The 21783-nt window shown below is 37.1% G+C and overlaps 1 protein-coding gene across 1 annotated transcript in view; it reads left to right on the top strand.

Moving 5' to 3' along the window:
- INTS8 (integrator complex subunit 8) overlaps positions 1-21783 on the top strand; it is a gene marked incomplete in the record, with an annotated part of 407787 nt that overhangs the window by 39375 nt on the left and 346629 nt on the right. Inside the window, 2 exon segments of the mRNA XM_053715214.1 lie at positions 5269-5443; positions 11417-11557. Of these exon segments, the coding sequence (XP_053571189.1) occupies positions 5269-5443; positions 11417-11557 (316 nt within the window).

Below are 21783 nucleotides of genomic sequence, written 5' to 3'. Positions count from 1 at the left end.
TTCGGACCAGAATTGAAAGAGATTATTTCAGACATCACTGGGGGAAAGGGCCACGCCCTTCCACAGGATAGGTCTTTTAAGGCTAAAAATAAGCCTAATTTTCATCCCCGCAGAAACGGACCGCCCTCTAATTCTGCATCCTCTAAGCAAGAGGGTAATGCCTCACAACCCAAACCAGCCTGGAAACCAATGCAAGGCTGGAACAAGGGTAAGCAGGCCAAGAAGCCTGCCACTGCTAACAAAACAGCATGAAGGAGTAGCCCCCGATCCGGGACCGGATCTAGTGGGGGGCAGACTCTCTCTCTCTTTGCTCAGGCTTGGGCAAGAGATGTTCAGGATCCTTGGGCGCTAGAAATAGTTTCTCAAGGTTATCTCCTGGAATTCAAGGAACTACCCCCAAGGGGAAGGTTCCACAGGTCTCACTTATCCTCAAACCAAATAAAGAGACAGGCATTCTTACATTGTGTAGAAGACCTGTTAAAGATGGGAGTGATACACCCAGTTCCAATAAAGGAACAAGGAATGGGATTTTATTCCAATCTGTTCGTAGTTCCCAAAAAAGAGGGAACGTTCAGACCAATTTTGGATTTGAAGATCCTAAACAAATTTCTCAGGGTACCATCTTTCAAAATGGAAACTATTCGAACGATTCTACCCACCATCCAGGAAAGTCAATTTATGACTACAGTGGATCTAAAGGATGCGTACCTACATATTCCTATCCACAAAGAACATCATCAGTTCCTAAGGTTCGCTTTTCTGGACAAGCATTACCAGTTTGTGGCTCTCCCATTCGGATTAGCCACTGCTCCAAGGATTTTCACAAAGGTGCTAGGGTCCCTTCTAGCGGTTCTAAGACCAAGGGGCATTGCAGTAGTACCTTACTTGGACGACATTCTAATACAAGCGTCGTCCCTGTCAAAAGCAAAGGCTCATACGGACATCGTTCTAGCCTTTCTCAGATCTCACGGATGGAAGGTGAACAAAGAAAAAAGTTCTCTGTCCCCGTCAACAAGAGTTCCCTTCTTGGGAACAATAATAGATTCCTTAGAAATGAGGATTTTTTTGACAGAGGTCAGAAAATCAAAACTTCTAAGCTCTTGTCAAGTGCTTCATTCTGTTCTTCGTCCTTCCATAGCGCAGTGCATGGAAGTAGTAGGATTGATGGTTGCAACAATGGACATAGTTCCTTTTGCACAAATTCATCTAAGACCATTACAACTGTGCATGCTCAAACAGTGGAATGGGGATTATACAGACTTGTCTCCAATGATTCAAGTAGATCAAAAGACCAGAGATTCACTCCGTTGGTGGCTGACCCTGGACCATCTGTCCCAGGGAATGAGCTTCCGCAGACCAGAGTGGGTCATTGTCACGACCGACGCCAGTCTAGTGGGCTGGGGCGCGGTCTGGGAATCCCTGAAAGCTCAGGGTCTATGGTCTCGGGAAGAGTCTCGTCTCCCGATAAACATTCTGGAACTGAGAGCGATATTCAATGCTCTCAAGGCTTGGCCTCAACTAGCAAAGGCCAAATTCATAAGGTTCCAATCAGACAACATGACGACCGTTGCATATATCAATCATCAGGGGGGGACAAGGAGTTCCCTGGCGATGAAAGAAGTGACCAAAATAATTCAATGGGCGGAGGATCACTCCTGCCACTTGTCTGCGATCCACATCCCAGGAGTGGAAAATTGGGAAGCGGATTTTCTGAGTCGTCAGACATTCCATCCGGGGGAGTGGGAACTCCATCCGGAAATCTTTGCCCAAATAACTCAATTATGGGGCATTCCAGACATGGATCTGATGGCGTCTCGTCAGAACTTCAAGGTTCCTTGCTACGGGTCCAGATCCAGGGATCCCAAGGCGACTCTAGTAGATGCACTAGTAGCACCTTGGACCTTCAACCTAGCTTATGTATTCCCACCGTTTCCTCTCATTCCCAGGCTGGTAGCCAGGATCAATCAGGAGAGGGCCTCTGTGATCTTGATAGCTCCTGCGTGGCCACGCAGGACTTAGTATGCAGACCTGGTGAATATGTCATCGGCTCCACCATGGAAGCTACCTTTGAGACAGGACCTTCTTGTTCAGGGTCCATTCGGACATCCAAATCTGGTCTCCCTCCAACTGACGGCTTGGAGATTGAACGCTTGATTCTATCGAAGCGTGGGTTTTCAGATTCTGTTATAGATACTCTGGTTCAGGCCAGAAAACCTGTAACTAGAAAAATTTACCATAAAATATGGAAAAAATATATCTGTTGGTGTGAATCCAAAGGATTCCCATGGAATAAGATAAAAATTCCTAAGATTCTCTCCTTTCTACAAGAAGGTTTGGAGAAAGGATTATCTGCAAGTTCTCTAAAGGGACAGATCTCTGCTTTATCTGTCTTACTACACAAAAAACTGGCAGCTGTGCCAGATGTTCAAGCATTTGTTCAGGCTCTGGTTAGGATCAAGCCTGTTTACAGACCTTTGACTCCTCCCTGGAGTCTAAATCTAGTTCTTTCAGTTCTTCAAGGGGTTCCGTTTGAACCTTTACATTCCATAGATATTAAGTTACTATCTTGGAAAGTTTTGTTTTTAGTTGCAATTTCTTCTGCTAGAAGAGTTTCAGAGTTATCTGCTCTGCAGTGTTCTCCGCCCTATCTGGTGTTCCATGCAGATAAGGTGGTTTTGCGTACTAAGCCTGGTTTTCTTCCTAAAGTTGTTTCTAACAAAAATATTAACCAGGAGATAGTTGTACCTTCTTTGTGTCCGAATCCAGTTTCAAAGAAGGAACGTTTGTTACACAATTTGGACGTTGTCCGTGCTCTAAAATTCTATTTAGAGGCTACTAAAGATTTCTTCCTTGTTTGTTGTTTATTCTGGTAAAAGGAGAGGTCAAAAAGCGACTTCTACCTCTCTTTCCTTTTGGCTTAAAAGCATTATCCGATTGGCTTATGAGACTGCCGGACGGCAGCCTCCTGAAAGAATCACAGCTCACTACACTAGGGCTGTGGCTTCCACATGGTCCTTCAAGAACGAGGCTTCTGTTGACCAGATATGTAAGGCAGCGACATGGTCTTCACTGCACACTTTTGCCAAATTTTACAAATTTGATACTTTTGCTTCTTTGGAGGCTATTTTTGGGAGAAAGGTTTTGCAAGCTGTGGTGCCTTCCGTTTAGGTAACCTGATTTGCTCCCTCCCTTCATCCGTGTCCTAAAGCTTTGGTATTGGTTCCCACAAGTAAGGATGACGCCGTGGACCGGACACACTAATGTTGGAGAAAACAGAATTTATGCTTACCTGATAAATTACTTTCTCCAACGGTGTGTCCGGTCCACGGCCCGCCCTGGTTTTTTAATCAGGTCTGATGAATTATTTTCTCTAACTACAGTCACCACGGTACCATATGGTTTCTCCTATATATATTTCCTCCTGTCCGTCGGTCGAATGACTGGGGTGGGCGGAGCCTAGGAGGGACTATATGGCCAGCTTTGCTGGGACTCTTTGCCATTTCCTGTTGGGGAAGAGAATATCCCACAAGTAAGGATGACGCCGTGGACCGGACACACCGTTGGAGAAAGTAATTTATCAGGTAAGCATAAATTCTGTTTTCTGCTTTAGAATTTAAATAACATAAATATTTATATAAACTAACTTTTCTGTTCTTTCATCGCCCTCATATTTGTGCTATGGAGAGAAAAAAATCTCTAAAAAATAAATAAATGAAAAATGAAAACGTATTGTCTGAATTCTCGCAGATTTCAGAGCTTTGAAGCTACCAAATAATATTTCCACTGTATTTAACAGTTATACAGTTTCATTTAGTGAATCCTGCAGTGAACCTTGTGAACCTTGGAAATCCAGTAGAACCCACTAGGTCTCTCAAACTCCTTGACCTATAGTGATACTTGGGATGTATTTTGATGATCTGACCCCCCCCCCCATGCAGTGTAGCAGTTTAAGGAAGTTTATATATTAATTGCCAAATGCATTGACTCCTAAAAGCTTGCTTGTAATTCATAACTTGTCTGTTGTACATATCTTTGTAAAAGTAAAACGTTTTTGGCAGTAAGCAAGCTTGGCATTTATAGAAAAAAAGGTTGAATATATTTAAAAAATAAAGCAGTATGTGATTGCTATAGATGGCTTTGCAATGTTAAAGGGACAGTAAAGTCAATAAAAAACCCTAGCGTTTGTGATATGCTAGGATTTACCAGTGCAACAAATAAAGGGGACTTTCTGTCATGAAGTAAAATTACATCATGCTAAAAGTACCTTTTATTTGTCTGCAGCGTTCACCTGGCTGAGCACCTCAGGATGCCCGAAGCAGAACGCTATTTTTCAATGAGGTGACATTTACACCTTAGCCAATAGTTGTGCTGGCCAGCTGGCATTATGTTGGATAGCTAGCACGCTATTGGCTAAGATCACCTCACTGCAAAATAGCGTTCTACTGTTGGCGGCCTGAGGTGCTCAGCGTGGCGAACGCTGCAGACAAATAAAAGTAATTTCAGCATGAAGTATTTTATACTTCAATGAAAGTCCCCTTTATTTGTTGCATTGGTAAATCCTAGCATTTCCCAAACGCTAGAATTTACTATCACTTTAAACTTTCATGATTCAGATAGAACATGCAATTTTAAACAGATTTTCAATTTAATCATATTATCTAATTTGCCTTTTTATATCATTTGTTGAAAAGCATACCTAGGTAGGTTCAAGAGCAGCAATGCACTACAGGGTGGCTGCACATATGCCTCTTGTTGCCTAACCTGATGTGTTCATCTAACTCCCAGTAGTGTATTACTGCTCTTTCAACAAATGATACCAAGAGAATGAAGCAAATATCAAAGTAGAAGTAAAAAGGAAAGTTGTTTAAAATTGTATGTTCTATATGAAGTGTAAAAGAGAAAAATATAGGTTTCACGTCCCTTTAAGGTGAACATTCTCCCAATTAAATTGTAGGAGAGTTCGGAATATTAGCATAGAACCCTTGTGTTTTACTGAGATATGCAGGCATCTGATGTCTTGTTGAATGTAAATGGCCATAATGCAGACTTTTTTCACAATCCTTGTGTATTTTAAAGCCACCGCCTGCAGGACAGCTTTGGAGTTATTGTACAAATCTTCCCATAGCTCCTCAGAAAGGCTTTTCAATAACTCGGATGTTTACTAGGTTTGATACAATGTTGTCAACACCTAAATAAATGATAAATATGAATGCAGTTGTATTTGTAATAAGTTTAATGTGTTTCTTCATCGTTTTCCTTGACTGATAGATCCCCCACCTGTTCAGCTGATTGTCCAGTTTCTGGAACAAGCTTCCAAGCCCACTGTAAATGAGCAGAATCAGGTGCAGCCTCCAACTGACAACAAAAGAAACCGCACTCTCAAACTACTAGCTCTGAAGGTGGCTGCGCATTTGAAGTGGGATCTAGATATCCTGGAGAAAAGGTAGGTGAATCTGAAGTGATCCTAGTAGGTTGATGCCAGGAAGCATTGAAAATAGTACTGAGAATAGATCTTGTTAGACTCTTATATGAGAGAGACTAAAGAGAGACGTACATAGAAACAAATAAAAAAGACCAGCTAATAAAAACAACATAGGAGTTGTTTTAAAGTCCTTGACTTTAAAATATGATTGTAAAAACAGATTTCGTACCAGATTTATTATCTTTATTTACAATATTGTTGTAATTGTCAGAATATTGTATATTTCAACCATCTTTTTGAAAACTTAATAAAAAAAACTAATAAACTCAAAAAAAGACAACCTAGGAGCTCAGTAAAGGCCTCTAGAGCTTTTTAGTGAAACATACAATGTATTTTGCTAATTTTACTATAATGCTAATTCCACTAAATTATCTAAAGGAATGGGTACAGCCTGAATGATCATATTACCACAGTATCATATTCCTTTAAAAACACTAACAGGTGCACCTTTCTAAAATATTAATTTCAGATGTCCTGTTGCTTTAAGACTATTTCCTAATATGATGATTATTATTATGTGTAGAGCTCCAACAGGTTCCGCAGCTCTACTGGCAATATCCGTATGTTTTATACCATTTTGTGGTTATTAACACTAAAGCTAGAGTTTGAAGACAGTGGTGCTCTGTAGAAGTGTTCCCCTTGCTGGTTGTTTTTTGTGTGTGTTTGCGTAAAGAAAAGCAAATCCAGTTTTTAAATAAATCTCTTTTAACCTTTTTGAAATGATTGTATAACTGATATCTTCCTATGCAATTCTTGTTATTACTATATAATTAGTTTAGGAGGAAATTGATGTGTTCCAGCATTTAGGCTGACCCAGTTCAGTCAGTTTGTCTGGCACCAAAGGATAATTTCCCCCGCGTATCTGGCAGTGGTTTGTTGATTCAATTCTTGATTATGATTAGCTAGATCATGTTTATAGTACATTTTATTTTTATTTATAATAATTATTATATTTATTTGTACTAAAACAATTTTATGACCAGTACTAGAAATAATTATATAATATCTAAAATAATTTGTTTTGTTAACAACAAAAATGATGTGGTTCAGCAAAATTCTTGGATTTTAATTGTCTGAGCCTTTTGATTAAGTGTCAGGAAAGTCTAAATTTAAACTTGCACGATTGATATAGAGCTTTAATTTTAAGACCCTTTTAAATTTACTTCTATTAAGTTTTTTTACTTTGTTCTTTTTGTATCATTTGTGGAAAATAATATGTACATATCCTCAGCAGCAGCAATTATAGCTGGTTATTGGTGGTTACACCCATTTGTCTCTCCATTAGGTCACCAGATTTGTTCCTCTAGCTACCAGTAGTGCATTACTGCTCTGGAGCTTATGGTTTGCGAGGGTTAAACACATGTTAACATATCTTTTTGCACTTTTATATTTGTGGCAAAACCAATCTCGCCACTGTACATTGGAGGGCCTGTTATGGAACATTCTTTGGGCTTGAGGTACATGGGCTTAAGGATACCCAGAGACTGCATGGAAATATGGAATTTTATATGCTGGACACCCCATGTACTTTCATAACTCTGTCTTATGTCTATGTCACCCTGTATCCATAAATACAGGATGGGTACAGGGTGTGAGTGCCCCTTGTGGGAGCAATTGTGACTCTATAAGCCAAGTGGGCATAAAAGACTTTATAGCTAATAAGAACTGTTCCTATATTCTGTAATAAGATGTATTCTATGTATGCTTAAGATCTGATTGTGTCTCAGGAGTCTGTCTAGGTAAACTGATTGTGTCCTTGTGTGATTATGTTAACTAGACTGCCCAACATCAGATTGTCTGAGTACTTAATATGTTAATCTGTTTTACCTGTGAATAGACAATTCTTAGAGGTTTGATGCACTGTTCATATGTTTGCTTTACTGTTTAACCAATGCCCTCTGTAACCTGAAGCCAGGGTTATATTCAACCCCCCCATCTGGGGTCAAAACCTGTATAAATACTAGGCATTCAGCCTTTAATAAATATATTCTGTTTAAACCTGAAAACTGGCTGGTTTGTGAATTGCTGATTCCCTATGCAGGACGTTGTTCCCTGGTATTAACCCTTGGTATCCTGTTGGTACCGTAACAATATTCCTAACACTCTAACACCCATCTTGACCAATCCCAGTGTTCTCCACAGAAATGTTTGCCGGACGGGTGGCATTATGAAGTAGCCAAGTGGAGGAGTGTTATATTTTTTGTAATATTATAACATTTTATGTCATTTATAAGTGTTGCTTAAGATATCCAATGCACAAATTAATAACAAACTAATGTAATGATTATTTGAGCAACAAACATTGAACATACTTAAAGGGACAGTCAACCCAAAAATTACTGTAACTTATTTACATTAGTTAATTAACAATCTTTACAGTCAGAGAAGGAGGAGTCAGGCGGCCATTTCAAAACGGCCAGATGAGATCTAGTAAGTTTATTTTCTGCCAAAGTTTATTTAGATGAAAATTGGGCTACAGTTTACTGTAAAGATTGTTAATTAACTAATCTAAATAAGTTACGGTAATTTTTGGGTTGACTGTCCCTTTAATATTGGCTTAAAGGGACAGTGTCATTTTAAATCTAAATTAAGTTGTACTTTTGGTATCCTTTGTTGAAAAGCATACCTAGGTAGGCTCAGGAGCAGCAATGCACTACTAGGAGCTAACTGCTGATTGGTGGCTGCAGATATATGCCCCTTGTCATTGGCTCACCTGATGTGTTCAGCTAACTCCCAATAATTGAAGCAAACTTGATAATAGAAGTAAATTGCGAAAGTTGTCTAAAAGTGTAGGCTCTATTTGAATTGTGAAAAAAAACATTTTAGGTTTTGTGACACTTTTTAAATTTTACCCGGGTGGTTGGTAAAATCTGCCGGTTGGTGCACCTATAAAAAATGTCCTGGGTAGAACACTGAACCCTTGTAGCCAGTGAGCCATGGCTCCTAGAATTTTACTTCTGACTTCTAACTTTATTATTGTTATACATGTGGTTGTATACACACTTGTCGGCCTTCTAAACAAAAATGTCTGCCTCCTAAGTCTGATATAAATTTGTCAGACTCTGACATAGTGTAAACAATGCTGGAAGTATCTGGTAGCAGTGTAAAGTTTACATGTATTTAAAATCAGTGTATGATCCAGACAGCTTCTCCTAATGTTCAGCACCAGTGGTTGTAAAAGGTGCTTTTCCAGCAGTTAAATTCTCCTACAATAAAGCTTTTTATGTAACCTATGTAAATAGAAATGTGTGCTGCTAATAATTAAACGGTCTCTCTCCTTTTTTAAACTTTTATTTATCTTTTGATAATGGTATATGAAATTTAAATATGTGTTGGACTTTTATTAACACTTTCACAGAAGAGCTTCTCAGTTTGTAAGTTAAAGGGGCACTGTACTGTAAAATTGTTTTCCCTTAATGTGTTTTTGTTACATTTTATACTCTGCAATTGGTATAACAAGTTATGAGACATTGCTCCTTTACGTTTGTTTTTGTATATGAAGTAGCAGTTTTTATAGTTGAATCCACAATTATCTCTATTCACTATGGCCTTCTTATCTTATTTCTCTGATTACACAAAAGCAAGTGCAATACAAAATTTATCTCTTTTGTACAAATATGTACCCCCCCCCACACACACACACATGTCAATTCTTCTACACCTTCTTGTGTACATAGCTTTAATATAACCAATACTTAAAGGGACACTAAACCCAAACATTGTATTTTGTGATTCAAGTAGACAATACAATTTTAAACTACATTTCAATTGACTTCTATTATTTAATTTGCTTCATTCTTTAGCTATCCTTTGTTGAAGAAATAACAATGCACATGGGTGAGCCAATCACACGAGGCATCTACTGAGCCTATCTAGATATGCTTTTCAGCAAAGTATAACAAGAGAATGAAGTAAATTAGAAAGTTGTTTAAAATGGCATGCTCTTTCCAAATCCTGAAAGATTTTTTTTGGTTTTAATGTCCCTTTAAAGTGTCAGTAAAGCTTAAAAATAATGTTTTATAATTCTGCACATAGTGCAGAATTATATAACATTATATTAGCCAAACTTTGTAAAACCTAATATACCCTTTTAATTTTTTTTAAAAACTGCTGTTTTACAGACCCGCTCTCTGCGCTCTTCTGAGCGGGTCTGTTTGTTTCACACAGCGCATCGGGCCAGCTGTATAGTCACAGCCCGGCCAGACCGCGCTAATATACACAGTGCAGCTCACTCCTGCTGTCAGACAGAGCAGGAGCGAGCTGCACTTAGTGTTATGGCGCGGTCTGGCCGGGCTGTGATTATACAGCTGGCCGGATGCACTGTGTGAAACAAACAGACCCGCTCAGAAGAGCACAGAGAGTGGGTCTGTAAAACAGCCGTTTTTTAAAAAAATTAAAAGGGTATATTAGGTTTTACAAAGTTTGGCTAATATAATGTTATATAATTCTGCACTATGTGCAGAATTATATAACATTATTTTTGAGGTTTACTGTCCCTTTAAGTTCTAACATTGTCAGTATAGTTGAGGATACAACAGGCAAAAGTGAAAGATAAAAGAAACAAGGGCGCCTCCTAGTGCAATAGAACACTCAAAGTGGGACAAACAACATGGAATATGAAGTATTGCTCACAAAACGAATGCATTTAACTAACTTAACTAAGTGCTGGAGAGATTAGCAGCCTCCCAGCTACCTGGACCCGGCAATCTTGTCTTGTGGGGAATAGCAAAACACCAACTCCTAGTGTATGAGTTTGTGAAACACACTCACACAAAACTGAATCGATAAGAAATACTCACAATATTGCACCATTCAACATGGTGCCAAAAAAAACAGATGTGTTAGAAGTTCACCATCTAACTTATCTTGTGCTTCATATCGGCTTCTGAGTGGCAAGATCGCACACCTCCGAACAATCGCCTTAATGTCCTTAGCAACTTGAAAACAAAATACCCACCAAAAAGGTATAATAATACAATTTTATTAAAAATTAATTAAAATACAAAGCAGCGTGTTTCTTGATTGTTTTATCTGGCAAAAGTAGCTATTTAAGATTACAAATTTAGAGGTAAATGAGCCTATCAACAATTTCATACACTCCAGCAAGTAAAATGGATCATCGGGAATACATTAACATAATGTTGAAAGAAAATACTTATATGGGAGTTAAACACACATTTTTAAGTGCAAGCAGTAGTGCAATTAGAAACCTTTCTAAAGGCATTAGAGAATTTTCTTATTACAGCCTTTAAAGAGTGTCCAGTTAAAGGGACAGTCTAGACCCAGTACAGCATTCTGATTACTTATTGTTACATATCAGAGAAGCGTCTTGCAACTGGTCCCACATTTAAAAGGTTGTAAGACGTCCAGGAAACATTTAAATATTGATAATTTGTTAAGAGCCGAAAGTGGCGCCACGTTCTGCCCCCCTATTGCATGTATATTTTGATATGTTATTTTTCTCCAATCTCGATCAAATTTCAAATAAGTTTTCTAATTCATACATGCTGGTTTGTCCATGTGCAATTTGAAATGGTTAACTGAAATATATTAAACGTGCACTGTTAAACTGTCATACAAGAAGAAAGCTGTGGGCGGAGCTTGGCAGACATTTTTAGCTGCTAACAAACAATTATTATTTAAAAAGTTTAGTGTACTTCTTACAAGCTTATAGATGTGAAACCCATTGCAAAATGTTTGTCTGGTATGTAACAATAAGTAATAAAGAATAAGTATTGGGTCTAGACTGTCACTTTAAATAGTACATTCAACTGTGTTTACAAACAGTATTTATGTGCCCTTTGGTATTCTTTTGTATGGCGGGGTTTTGCTTTCAATCAGCTAAACACTATACTTATCTTTACTTGTGTTGATCAGTGTGTGCTTTGGCAGAATTGACCTTTTTATGTGGTTAATTTTTCTTTGTTTTTGTAGTCTGTCGGTTCCTGTTCTGAATATGTTGCTTAATGAGCTGCTGTGTGTGAGTAAAGTGCCTCCAGGTATGAAGCACGTGGATCTCGACCTCTCAAGCTTACCCCCAACCACTGTCATGGCAGTCATGCTTTACAACCGATGGTAATGTGTATATTCAAATATTTCTTCTAGTTCTATCCTAATGTACAAAATACTCTTTTTTAAGAATTTCAAATGAAAGAATTATAGGTGTATCTACAAAAGCTCAATTTATTATGTGTTATTGTCATGAAAACAAAAGGTTGCCATTATCTGTTAAATTCAGTAATTCCTAGTAGATTAGTAAGATTTAGTTATTTTTCAAATTTTTATAAGTGCATTTCTACTGACTTAAAAATGACATTTTACTATAAAAAGAAAATGTTCTATTATGTTAGAATAGTTTAATTTTTAAATATAATCTTTTATTTTAACCATTCAAAGGGGTTAAACACAGTCAAAGCCACAATCCCAAAACAAAACAATTCATGTGTAGATGCAGTTAGGGATTGGAGCAAATTTACTTATGGTTGCTTCTGATTGGCTGACCTGCATGCTCTTATTTGGACAGGCCAAGTAATGTGCACAGCCTTTATTGTGTGTAACTCGTCTGCACATGTTAAACACGCTGTAAGAAAGCCGATTTTGTTTAAAATGAAAATGCTGTATTTTGGTAATGCAGTTTATGGATACAAAGGTAAAAAGCTGCTTAGAAAAGACAAAATAAACCACTTTGCCTTTGTTTGACTCCTCATCAGTGTCACAAGAACTAGCAATTTTGAAGTTTATCATTTTTTAAAAAATATTTGCCACAGTTTATAAAAAATATTTTAAAAATTAGTTTTTGCGCAAAATATCTATAATTAACAAGACTTTTTTTTTCTTTTCTTCAACCTCAACCCTAATTTTGTACTGGCTTTGATATCCCATGATGTCTAGGAACCTATAATGCACTTTATATATTTGTATGCCTAGGTTTTCACATTATTATAGGTAAATACATTATTAATGTTTAAAGGTGATCTTGTTTCAGAAATAATGGGAATCTTGCAAGGGCTATCATTTTAGTATTTTAGGGGATTTATAAACATCAATACATCGCTTGTGATCTCTCCTTGGTATATATTACTGTGATCTACAGCAATTGGTAATTTGTGTGCAGGGACCCTCTACTTGCCAACTCATCTGGTCTGTTATTGCCCCTTATAATTATTACCATTGTATATTACACCCATGTCTATGTGGCACTCTACAAATAAAAGATAAGAAGAAGAATATACAGCTAGTTTACTAGGCTGCTGGATACGTGCAAACATAAGGTTTAGCTCATTTTGTCTTATCAGGTACATTTTCTAAGCCCTCTATTAAAGAGATACTACTAAACCCAAATTTTCTTCTTTAATGATTTAGATAGAGCATGCAATTTTAAGCAACTTTTTCATTCACTCCTATTAATTTTTCTTTGTTCTCTTGGTATCTTTATTTGAAATAGCAGGAACGAACGCTCAGGAGCCGGACCATTTTTGGCTCAGCACCCTGGATAGCGCTTGCTGATTGGTGGCTACATTTAAACATCAGCAAGCGCTACCCAGGTGCTGAACCTAAAATGGGCTTGCTCCTAAGCTTTCATTCCTGCTTTTTCAAATAAACATACCAAGAGAACGAAGAAAAATTGATAATAGGAGTAAATTAGAAAGTTGCTTAAAATTGCCTGCTCTATCTGAATGATGAAAGAAAAATTGTGGGTTTAGTGTCCCTTTAATGAGAATATTACTTTATGTGCATCAGTTTTCTTGTTTTAACATATAACTCTGAACAGACCTTCAAACCTCACATAACTACTTCTTTAACCCGAGTTATATTTGCTGACTACATAAAAGGTAGTTGCCTTTGTGAACAATAACAGGCATAAACATTTCCTTAACAAAATTTCTGCTTACTGCTGTTTGGAGGTGGATATGTCTGATATATTTATTATGAAGTAATTAAATCATACAATCCTTAGCAACTGCATTCAGAATACCGGTATGGTTAAGAAATAATATTTATGCCTGTGTGTTTTGTCAGCAGCCACATTATTCATAAAACCAATAACACAATTTTAGATATTTTTTTGAGAAAATATTATTACGTGAGAAAATTATTATATTATCTTATGAAAAACAAAACTGTATTATTGGTGTTCATGCATTAGAGTGGAGAAAGATCTGAGATGAACTGATGTTGACAAATATTTCTTTAATTTTGTCTATGCTTCCCTTTTTTTTTTTTTTTTTGGTCTCCATTGTACTAATGGTACATACACGATAAAGTCAGGGAATTTAGCCTCAATAACTGGTCACAAGTATCTTTTACTTTTGTAGAACCCAATTCAATGTGACTGCTATTAAATATTTTTGCAAAAATTTAAATAGTGATGCATTGCACAATATGCTGATGTGATTGCTTTTCTTTTGTTAGAAAACTATCCAAAGCTGTCTCTTTTATAGCAAAATTATATTTGGGGAATTCAAAACATTATGGATACAAGGTCCATAATAAATATTTTCTTTCACTAGACACAAAAATGTAATCCGATACAGTAGATTGATTATTTTAATCATATTCTATAAATCTGGTTAGACTGTAACTCTGATTTAATACTTTGATTTGATCATTTTGTGACTGTTTTCTAGTTTGATGTATCATTATTGTGTGTCTGTTTTTTCATTTAATCTTCATGTTATTGAAGCCATGGTTACAGCATAATCACTAATTTTCAGATTGTTGATGCTGTTGTGTTTTTTTTTTGTCTGTTTAATCTTTACTTGCTTTTTTGCTTTATTGAAGTGCTGCTGCTTAAAAAAAGCACCCAATATTTATAGAACCTCTGATGACTGATTTAAGCTATTTTTGTTATCCTAAAACAGAATAATAATTTGGAAATATTTTGTTTTAAATTGTCTTTAAAACCAGATAGACTTGTAAGGTATCCGTCAATCTTTTTTAAAACCCATTTCTAATTTTTTAATACTAACAAAATATAAAATTTACAGGTATTTAATTAAAAACTGTTCTCCCTAGTTGTTTTTTAATACAACTAGACATGATTCGAGCAGTATTTCTCCTTTTATCTGAATTTCTTTTGTAAAATGATGATGGTCTACAGTCCCCCATAACCTATATATATTTCCTGCCACTAGGAGGAGGTCAAGAACCCATACAGAACTTTAAAATCCCTCCCATTTCTCTCTCTAGTTTTGTTCTTGGCCTCGTAGGAGATGGTTAAGAATAGAGGTTGTTCCAGCTACTTGCTTATGGATTATAAATTAGGAGCTCAGAAATATGTGAGACCCAGAGTCCCTAGGGAGTATCATTTACAATGAAAATGAAGAGAAACTTCACAGCTGCTGAATGATACAGGGACACAGGAATACCCTGTTATGTGCACAGCATTTCCCTAACAGGGCTTCAGCCATAACTATCCTCGGGCGTTGTGTGGACTCTTCCCTAGCCTCAGGTATTTCTTACTGCAATCCTCTGCGGTACTCAATACCAGCATCTGCATTGTCATTGACATGCCTGGTAAGTCAGTGGAGAGGTGTTGCCTAAGGTAAGGACTTTGCACAGCATACATACAGCCCAGAGGCTATTTGTAGGTACTCTGGCACAGCATAGCTATGGAACTTAACCTGCTCTCCTCATGACACATTTTTTTTCTCCATATGAGGTCCCTGAAGCTTCTATCATAATTGGGAGCACTATTATGGAAGCCTCTGACCCTTTACAGCCCTCTGGCAGCTCCTAGGGCCATTTTGGTGCACTTTTAAAATTTAGAGTTATGGCCCTTTTAAGAAGACCAGCATTTGCTTAGTGCAATATGCAGTTTGATAGAGGAGGCTCAATTTAGTCTGTTTTATAGTTTTTATGGTGGGTTAATGCTTGGTGCACTATCTTATGTTTTTATTTTATATATATATATATATATATATATATATATATATATATATATATATATATATATATATATATATATATATATATATATATATATATATATATTTAAAACATAACCAAAATTGTTTAACTTTTTAACATGGCCACTGACTTTGCTCCTGGTGGTAGCCCTCTCAGTGTTCCCTGACTTTTCTCTCTCACTATGGAGCCTCTATAACTAGATTCTGCCAGGGTGTGTGTGTATATTTGTATGCATACATACATACTCACCACTTTATTAGGTACACCTGTTCAATTGCTTGGTAACACAAATTGCTTATCAGCCAATCACATGCCAGTAACTCAATGCATTTAGGCATCTAGACATGGTGATGACGACTTGCTGAAGTTCAAACTGAGCATCAGAATGGGGAAGAAAGGGGATGGAAGTGACTTCGAACACGGCATGGTTGTTGGTGCCAGACAGGCAGGTCTGAGTATATCAAAAACTGCTGCTCTACTGGGATTTGCACGCACAACCATCTCTAAGGTTTACAGAGAATGGTCCGAAAAAGAGAAAATATCCACTAAGCAGCAGTTGTGTGGACAACTTTGTTGTTGTCAGAGGTCAGAGGAGAATGGTTCTAGATTATAGAAAGGCAACAGTAACTCAAATAACCACTCGTTACAACCAAGGTATGCAGAATACCATCTCTGAACGCACAACACATCGAGCCTTGAAGCAGATGGGCTACAACAGCAGAAGACCACACCAGGTGCCACTCCTGTCAGCTAAGAATAGGAAACTGAAGCTACAATTCACACAGGCTCACCAAAATTGGACAATAGAAGATTGGAAAATATTGCCTGGTCTGATGAGTCTCGATTTGGCATAAACAACATGATATAAGGCAGGATGGATCCGTGCTTTCAACGGTTCAAGCTGGTGGTGGTGGTTTTAATTTTGTAGGGGATATTTTCTTGGCACACGTTGGGCCCCTTCGTACCAATTGAGCATCAGTTAAACGCCACGGCCTACCTGAGTATTGTTGCTGACCATGTCCATCCCTTTATGACCACAGTGTACCCATCTTCTGGGTGGCTACTTCCAGCAGGATAATGCACCATGTCAAATAGCTCAAATCATCTCAAACTGGTTTCTTGAACATGACAATGAGTTCACTGTAGTCCAGTCACCAGATCTCAATCCAGTAGAGCACATTTGGGATGTGGTGGAACATGAGATTTGCATCATGGATGTGCAGCCAACAAATCAGCAGCAACTGCGTGATTCTATCATGTCAATATGGACCAAAATATCTTGCTATGCTTTCCCCATTACTCAGAATCCAGAATCGTCAGTGCAGCACTGGATGAAAGATGCAAGGGTCTGTCAGGAGTCCAGAAACTCATTGACCTTTTATACACACACTAATTACAAGAAAACAGATCACAGGTGAGGATGGTTACCTTTAATAGCCATTCAAACCCCTTTGTGTCAACCTGTGTGCATGTTATCAGGCCACAATCACCAGGGTATGTAAACTTTTGATCAGGGTCTTTTGGGTAGTTTCTGTTGTCATTATGATTTAAAAAGAGTAAGCACATTTGATTGATTATAAATGTGTGTTATTTTTTATATCTATATATATATATATATCTATATCTATATATATATGTAGTGGAAGACAGAAAACTAAAAAGGGGTAGACCTCTTAGTTAACCCAACAGCGCTCCTATAGGTTTAAGACACGTGTATTATAATTATAAATACCCCTATATACGTAATAGACACCTATAGTTTCATATAAGCTGCCAATCTCCAAAATGTCGGAGGATTTTCCAATACCTCCCAAAGAAATAGTGTTACAAAAGGAATATAGAGATGGCGCTATTGGAATAGGTGATACAATGAGAGGTAGTGAGTCTCAGTATAAAACAGATGTTCTAATGATGTTAACACTTCAATGTTAGAGCAAAGCAACGTGCTGCAATTAATATCAATAGGTTCCTTTAAACAAATAAAATTATAAATTTAAAAGGTAGAACATAATGTAAGGACCTGTGTAAGGTCTATAAAAGTACAGTCACTAATAATTTTCACAGTGAAATGGATGGTTTTCTTCTTATAATCCGGTAAGGTCCCCCTAAGGGTATGCACTTACTTCACAGACCCTCAATCAAATGAGGTAAGGATGATTCAGAAATGCTGTGCAAAGGTATTGCTAGCAAAGGAGAATATATAGGATCTGGGGAAACCTATTGGAAGTTCACTTCTACCAGGACACCAAGACAGGCACAAGCTCCTATCCAGAAAGAAAGTTCCTCCTGCCAGAGACTGCATATTCAAGAGGCAATACATTTGCACAGCATTTCTGAATCATCCTTACCTCATTTGATTGAGGGTCTGTGAAGTAAGTGCATTCACTACCTCTCATTGTATCACCTATTCCAATAGCGCCATCTCTATATTCCTTTTGTAACACTATCTCTATATATATATATATATATATATATATATATATCTACCTAGAATGGAAAAACACTCTTGATGTTTCATCATTATACACATCTATTCCCCATACCAAAGGTCTCAATTCCTTAGAACACTTTTTGTACGCTTCATCTCTGTATGATGACGACACTATTCAATTTCTCTGCTTAAAGGGACAGTCAAGTCCAAAAAAAACTTTCATGTTTCAAATAGGGCATGTAATTTTAAACAACTTTCCAATTTACTTTTATCACCAATTTTGCTTTGTTCTCTTGGTATTCTTAGTTGAAAGCTAAACCTAGGAAGGCTCATATGATAATTTCTAAGCCCTTGAAGGCCGCCTCTAATCACATGCTTTTGTATTTGCTTTTCACAGCAGGGGAGAGCTAGTTCCTGTAAGCCATATAGATAACATTGTGAGCACGCCTGTGAATTGTGGCAGACACTGCACTAATTGGCTAAAATGAAAGTCAATAGATAATAAAATGTCATGTGATCAGGGGGCTGTCAGAAGATGCTTAGATACAAGGTAATCACAGAGGTAAAAAGTATATTAATATTACCGTGGTGGCTGTGCAAAACTGGGGAATAGGTAATAAAAGGATTATCTATCTTTTAAAACAACAACAATTCTGGCGTTGACTGTCCCTTTAATTGCAGAATACTTGCTTACACATCATTGAGGGTAAATGTTATCTCCAGAGATGTGGCACAGCTATGGGCGCGAAGTTTGCGCCATACTATGCAAATCTCTATATGGGATTCTGGGAGCTGTGCCACATCTTTGGAGATAACCCTTTTAGACACAATATTATATATTTTGGAAGATACATAGATGATCTTCTTATAATATGGGATGGTGAGGACCATCTTGTTTCACAGTTTTATGATTATATCAACACTAATCACTTTAATCTTTCTTTTACCATGGAACACAGTGTTTCACACATCAACTTTTTGTATGTCACAATAGTGGCCTGCTCCAATTCTATATAAGTAGACTTCTACAGAAAAACAGCTGCAGGGAACACTATTTTACATTATTCTTCTTGTCATCCTCAACACACACTCCAATCCATTCCTTATGGACAATATATCGGTACTAAAGATACAAAATACCAGGAACATGCTGAAGACACACGACAAAGATTTATGGCCCGTGGTTACAACACTTAATTACTTGATACAACGAGAGAGAGGGTCTATAATATACCCAGAGAAAATTTACTAAAATACAAAAAGAAAAAAAAACAACTTCAATTTTGAACCCACTTTCATCACTACTTATAGTAGAGATTATACAAAAATAAGAAATTATTGTCTAGAGTTGTCTTCCTATACTCAAAGGTGACAAAAAACTGAATGCCATTTCGTCCAAGGGTTGTAATTTTTCTACCAGAAGGGCAAAAACTCTTAGGACCATCCTTTCCCCTTCTATGTTACCCAAGCAACAACGCAATACATGTCTTTCAACTCGCTTGCCATAAATGTAGTGGCAACATATGCAAAACTTGTCAATACATTAAAAGTGGAATGGAATTTGAATCGACAGTGACTAAAACAACATATGAGATTAGATATAATATAACATGTAACACAATCCATGTTATTTATCTATTGACATGTAGGGGCTGTAATAAACAGTACGTGGGACGTACCAAACGGGCCCTTAGGGACAGAGCTCTCCCAACATCTCAGAGATATCAGTAACCCAGACAGTAATACTCCTATAGCTAAGCATTTCAGATATGAACACCAATCTAATGATTCTTTATTACAAATACAAGGTATTGATCATATTCCCAGACATAGAGGAGGTGATAGGGAGAGGTTATTAGATCAAAAAGAAGTATTTTGGATCTTCAAGTTACAATCAAAACATCCTGATGGTTCAAATTCCATTATGGATGTTAATCTGTTTTATTAAAAAAAAAGTTCATATATTTAGGCCTTTCCAACTATAATAGTTGATTTTAGACAGGAAGCAAATTAGGATAGTCCATAAATGAAAAATCAAGGTACACATCAGTTTATAGGAAATATTAATATACATATAACTGTTGCATATATTTTAAACCCTTTTTTTCTTTTCATTGTTGACTACTTTGATATATATTCTATATATATATATTTACAACTTTGATACTAATAAGAATGTTTAACATAATGGCTGTTTTTTATAACAGCAGTATATCATATGGTAATACACCTTTAAATGTCAATTGATTCAGGTGTTTCTTGAGCCAATCAGGGACACCTTTGTCTTAAATAGAGGTCTGTATGGAGTCTGTGGTATGCCAGTGAACAAGGGCTAGGGTTAGGCCCGAAACATGTTTGGCACTCTCATCCATCAGACCGCAGTGTTTTCATACAATTTTTATGGTGGTCTTTGTTTTTTATCTTTTTGCTAAATAAATGTTACTTTTTATATAAAATATTTTTCTTCATTTTTGAGAGGTGCGGAGGATATCTTTATTTATTTTTATATACTGTATATGTGTGTGTGTGTGTGTGTATATATATATATATATATATATATATATATATATATATATATATATATATATATATATATATATATATATATATATATATATATATATATATATAACATTGCATTGATACAATAGGGTACAATAATACAAAAACAATATTAATACATAACATATGCAGAATTTAACATAGAACAGGTAGGAAATATAAAATCAACCATGACAGGTGCATTCTGTTTTGAGATATACAGAGAGGGATCTCTTAAAGGATTTTAGACGTGGGGAAGGTTTTAAAGTGTGCGGGAGGTCATTCCATAATTGTGGTGCTCTGTAGGAAAAGGAGGATCGAGCTGCTTTCTTTTTGTATGGAGGCAGACTAAATAATGTACTGCTACTGGATCGGAGGTTATAGGAGGTGGGAACAGCCGGGAGAGCATTCTGCTCAGGTAGGGTAGGAGCTTCCCAGAAAGGCTCTTAAACACAAGGCTGGAAAGATGGAGGGTGCGTCTGGATTCCATCGACAGCCAGTTTAGTTCCTTTAGCATGTCACAATGGTGGGTCCTGTAGTTACATTGTAGCACAAAGCGGCAGAACGAATTATACAGTGTATTAAGTTTATTAAGGTGAGTTTGCGGTGCAGGTGCATATACTACATCTCCATAATCCATGATTGGCATCAGCATTTGCTGTACAATCTTTTCCTTTACTGTAGGGCTGAGGCAGGATTTGTTTCTGTACAGGGCACCTAGTTTTGGATAGAGTTTAGATGCAAGTTTTTCTATGTGGAGGTCAAAAGATAGATTGGGGTCTAACAACATACCCAAGTATTTGAAAGAGTGGACTGCGGTCAGTGTGCCATTTGATTTTGTTTTAATGCGTAGATGAGACTTTTGTAATTTGTGTAATTTAGGTACCATTCCAAAGATCATTTTGACAGTTTTGTCAGTGTTTAGGAAGAGTTTGTTTTTTGAGATCCACTTTTCTACCTCTGTGAACTGGTCTTGGAGCACTGCCTCAAGCTGCGGCAGATCGGGTTTGTTTGCATAGATTACCGTGTCGTCTGCGTACATGTGTACAGTTGAGGATTTGCAGACATTTGGCAGATCATTTATAAATAATGGAAATAGTAGGGGCTCTGAGCATGGAACCTTGGGGAACACCACACGTGACTGAGAGAGGGAGGGAGTCACTGTTAGAAATGGAGACATACTGTGATCGATCCGATACATATGATCGAAACCAGGTTAGTGGACGATCACCAATACCTGAGTTTTTTAGTTTGAGCAGTAGTATGTCGTGGTCTACTGTGTCAAAGGCCTTTGCAAAATCAAGAAAAGTAGCTCCAGTTTGGATGTCGTTGCAAACTTTTAGGAGGGCAGTTGTAGTGGAGTGATTCGGGCGAAAACCCGATTGAACAGGGGTCATATAGCTAGATTGTTGGTAATACT

The sequence above is a fragment of the Bombina bombina genome, chromosome 5, assembly GCF_027579735.1.
Source record: "Bombina bombina isolate aBomBom1 chromosome 5, aBomBom1.pri, whole genome shotgun sequence".
Classification (NCBI taxonomy): domain Eukaryota; kingdom Metazoa; phylum Chordata; class Amphibia; order Anura; family Bombinatoridae; genus Bombina; species Bombina bombina.
Note: the sequence above shows the minus strand (reverse complement) of the source record. Positions and strands in the feature narration are given on the sequence as shown.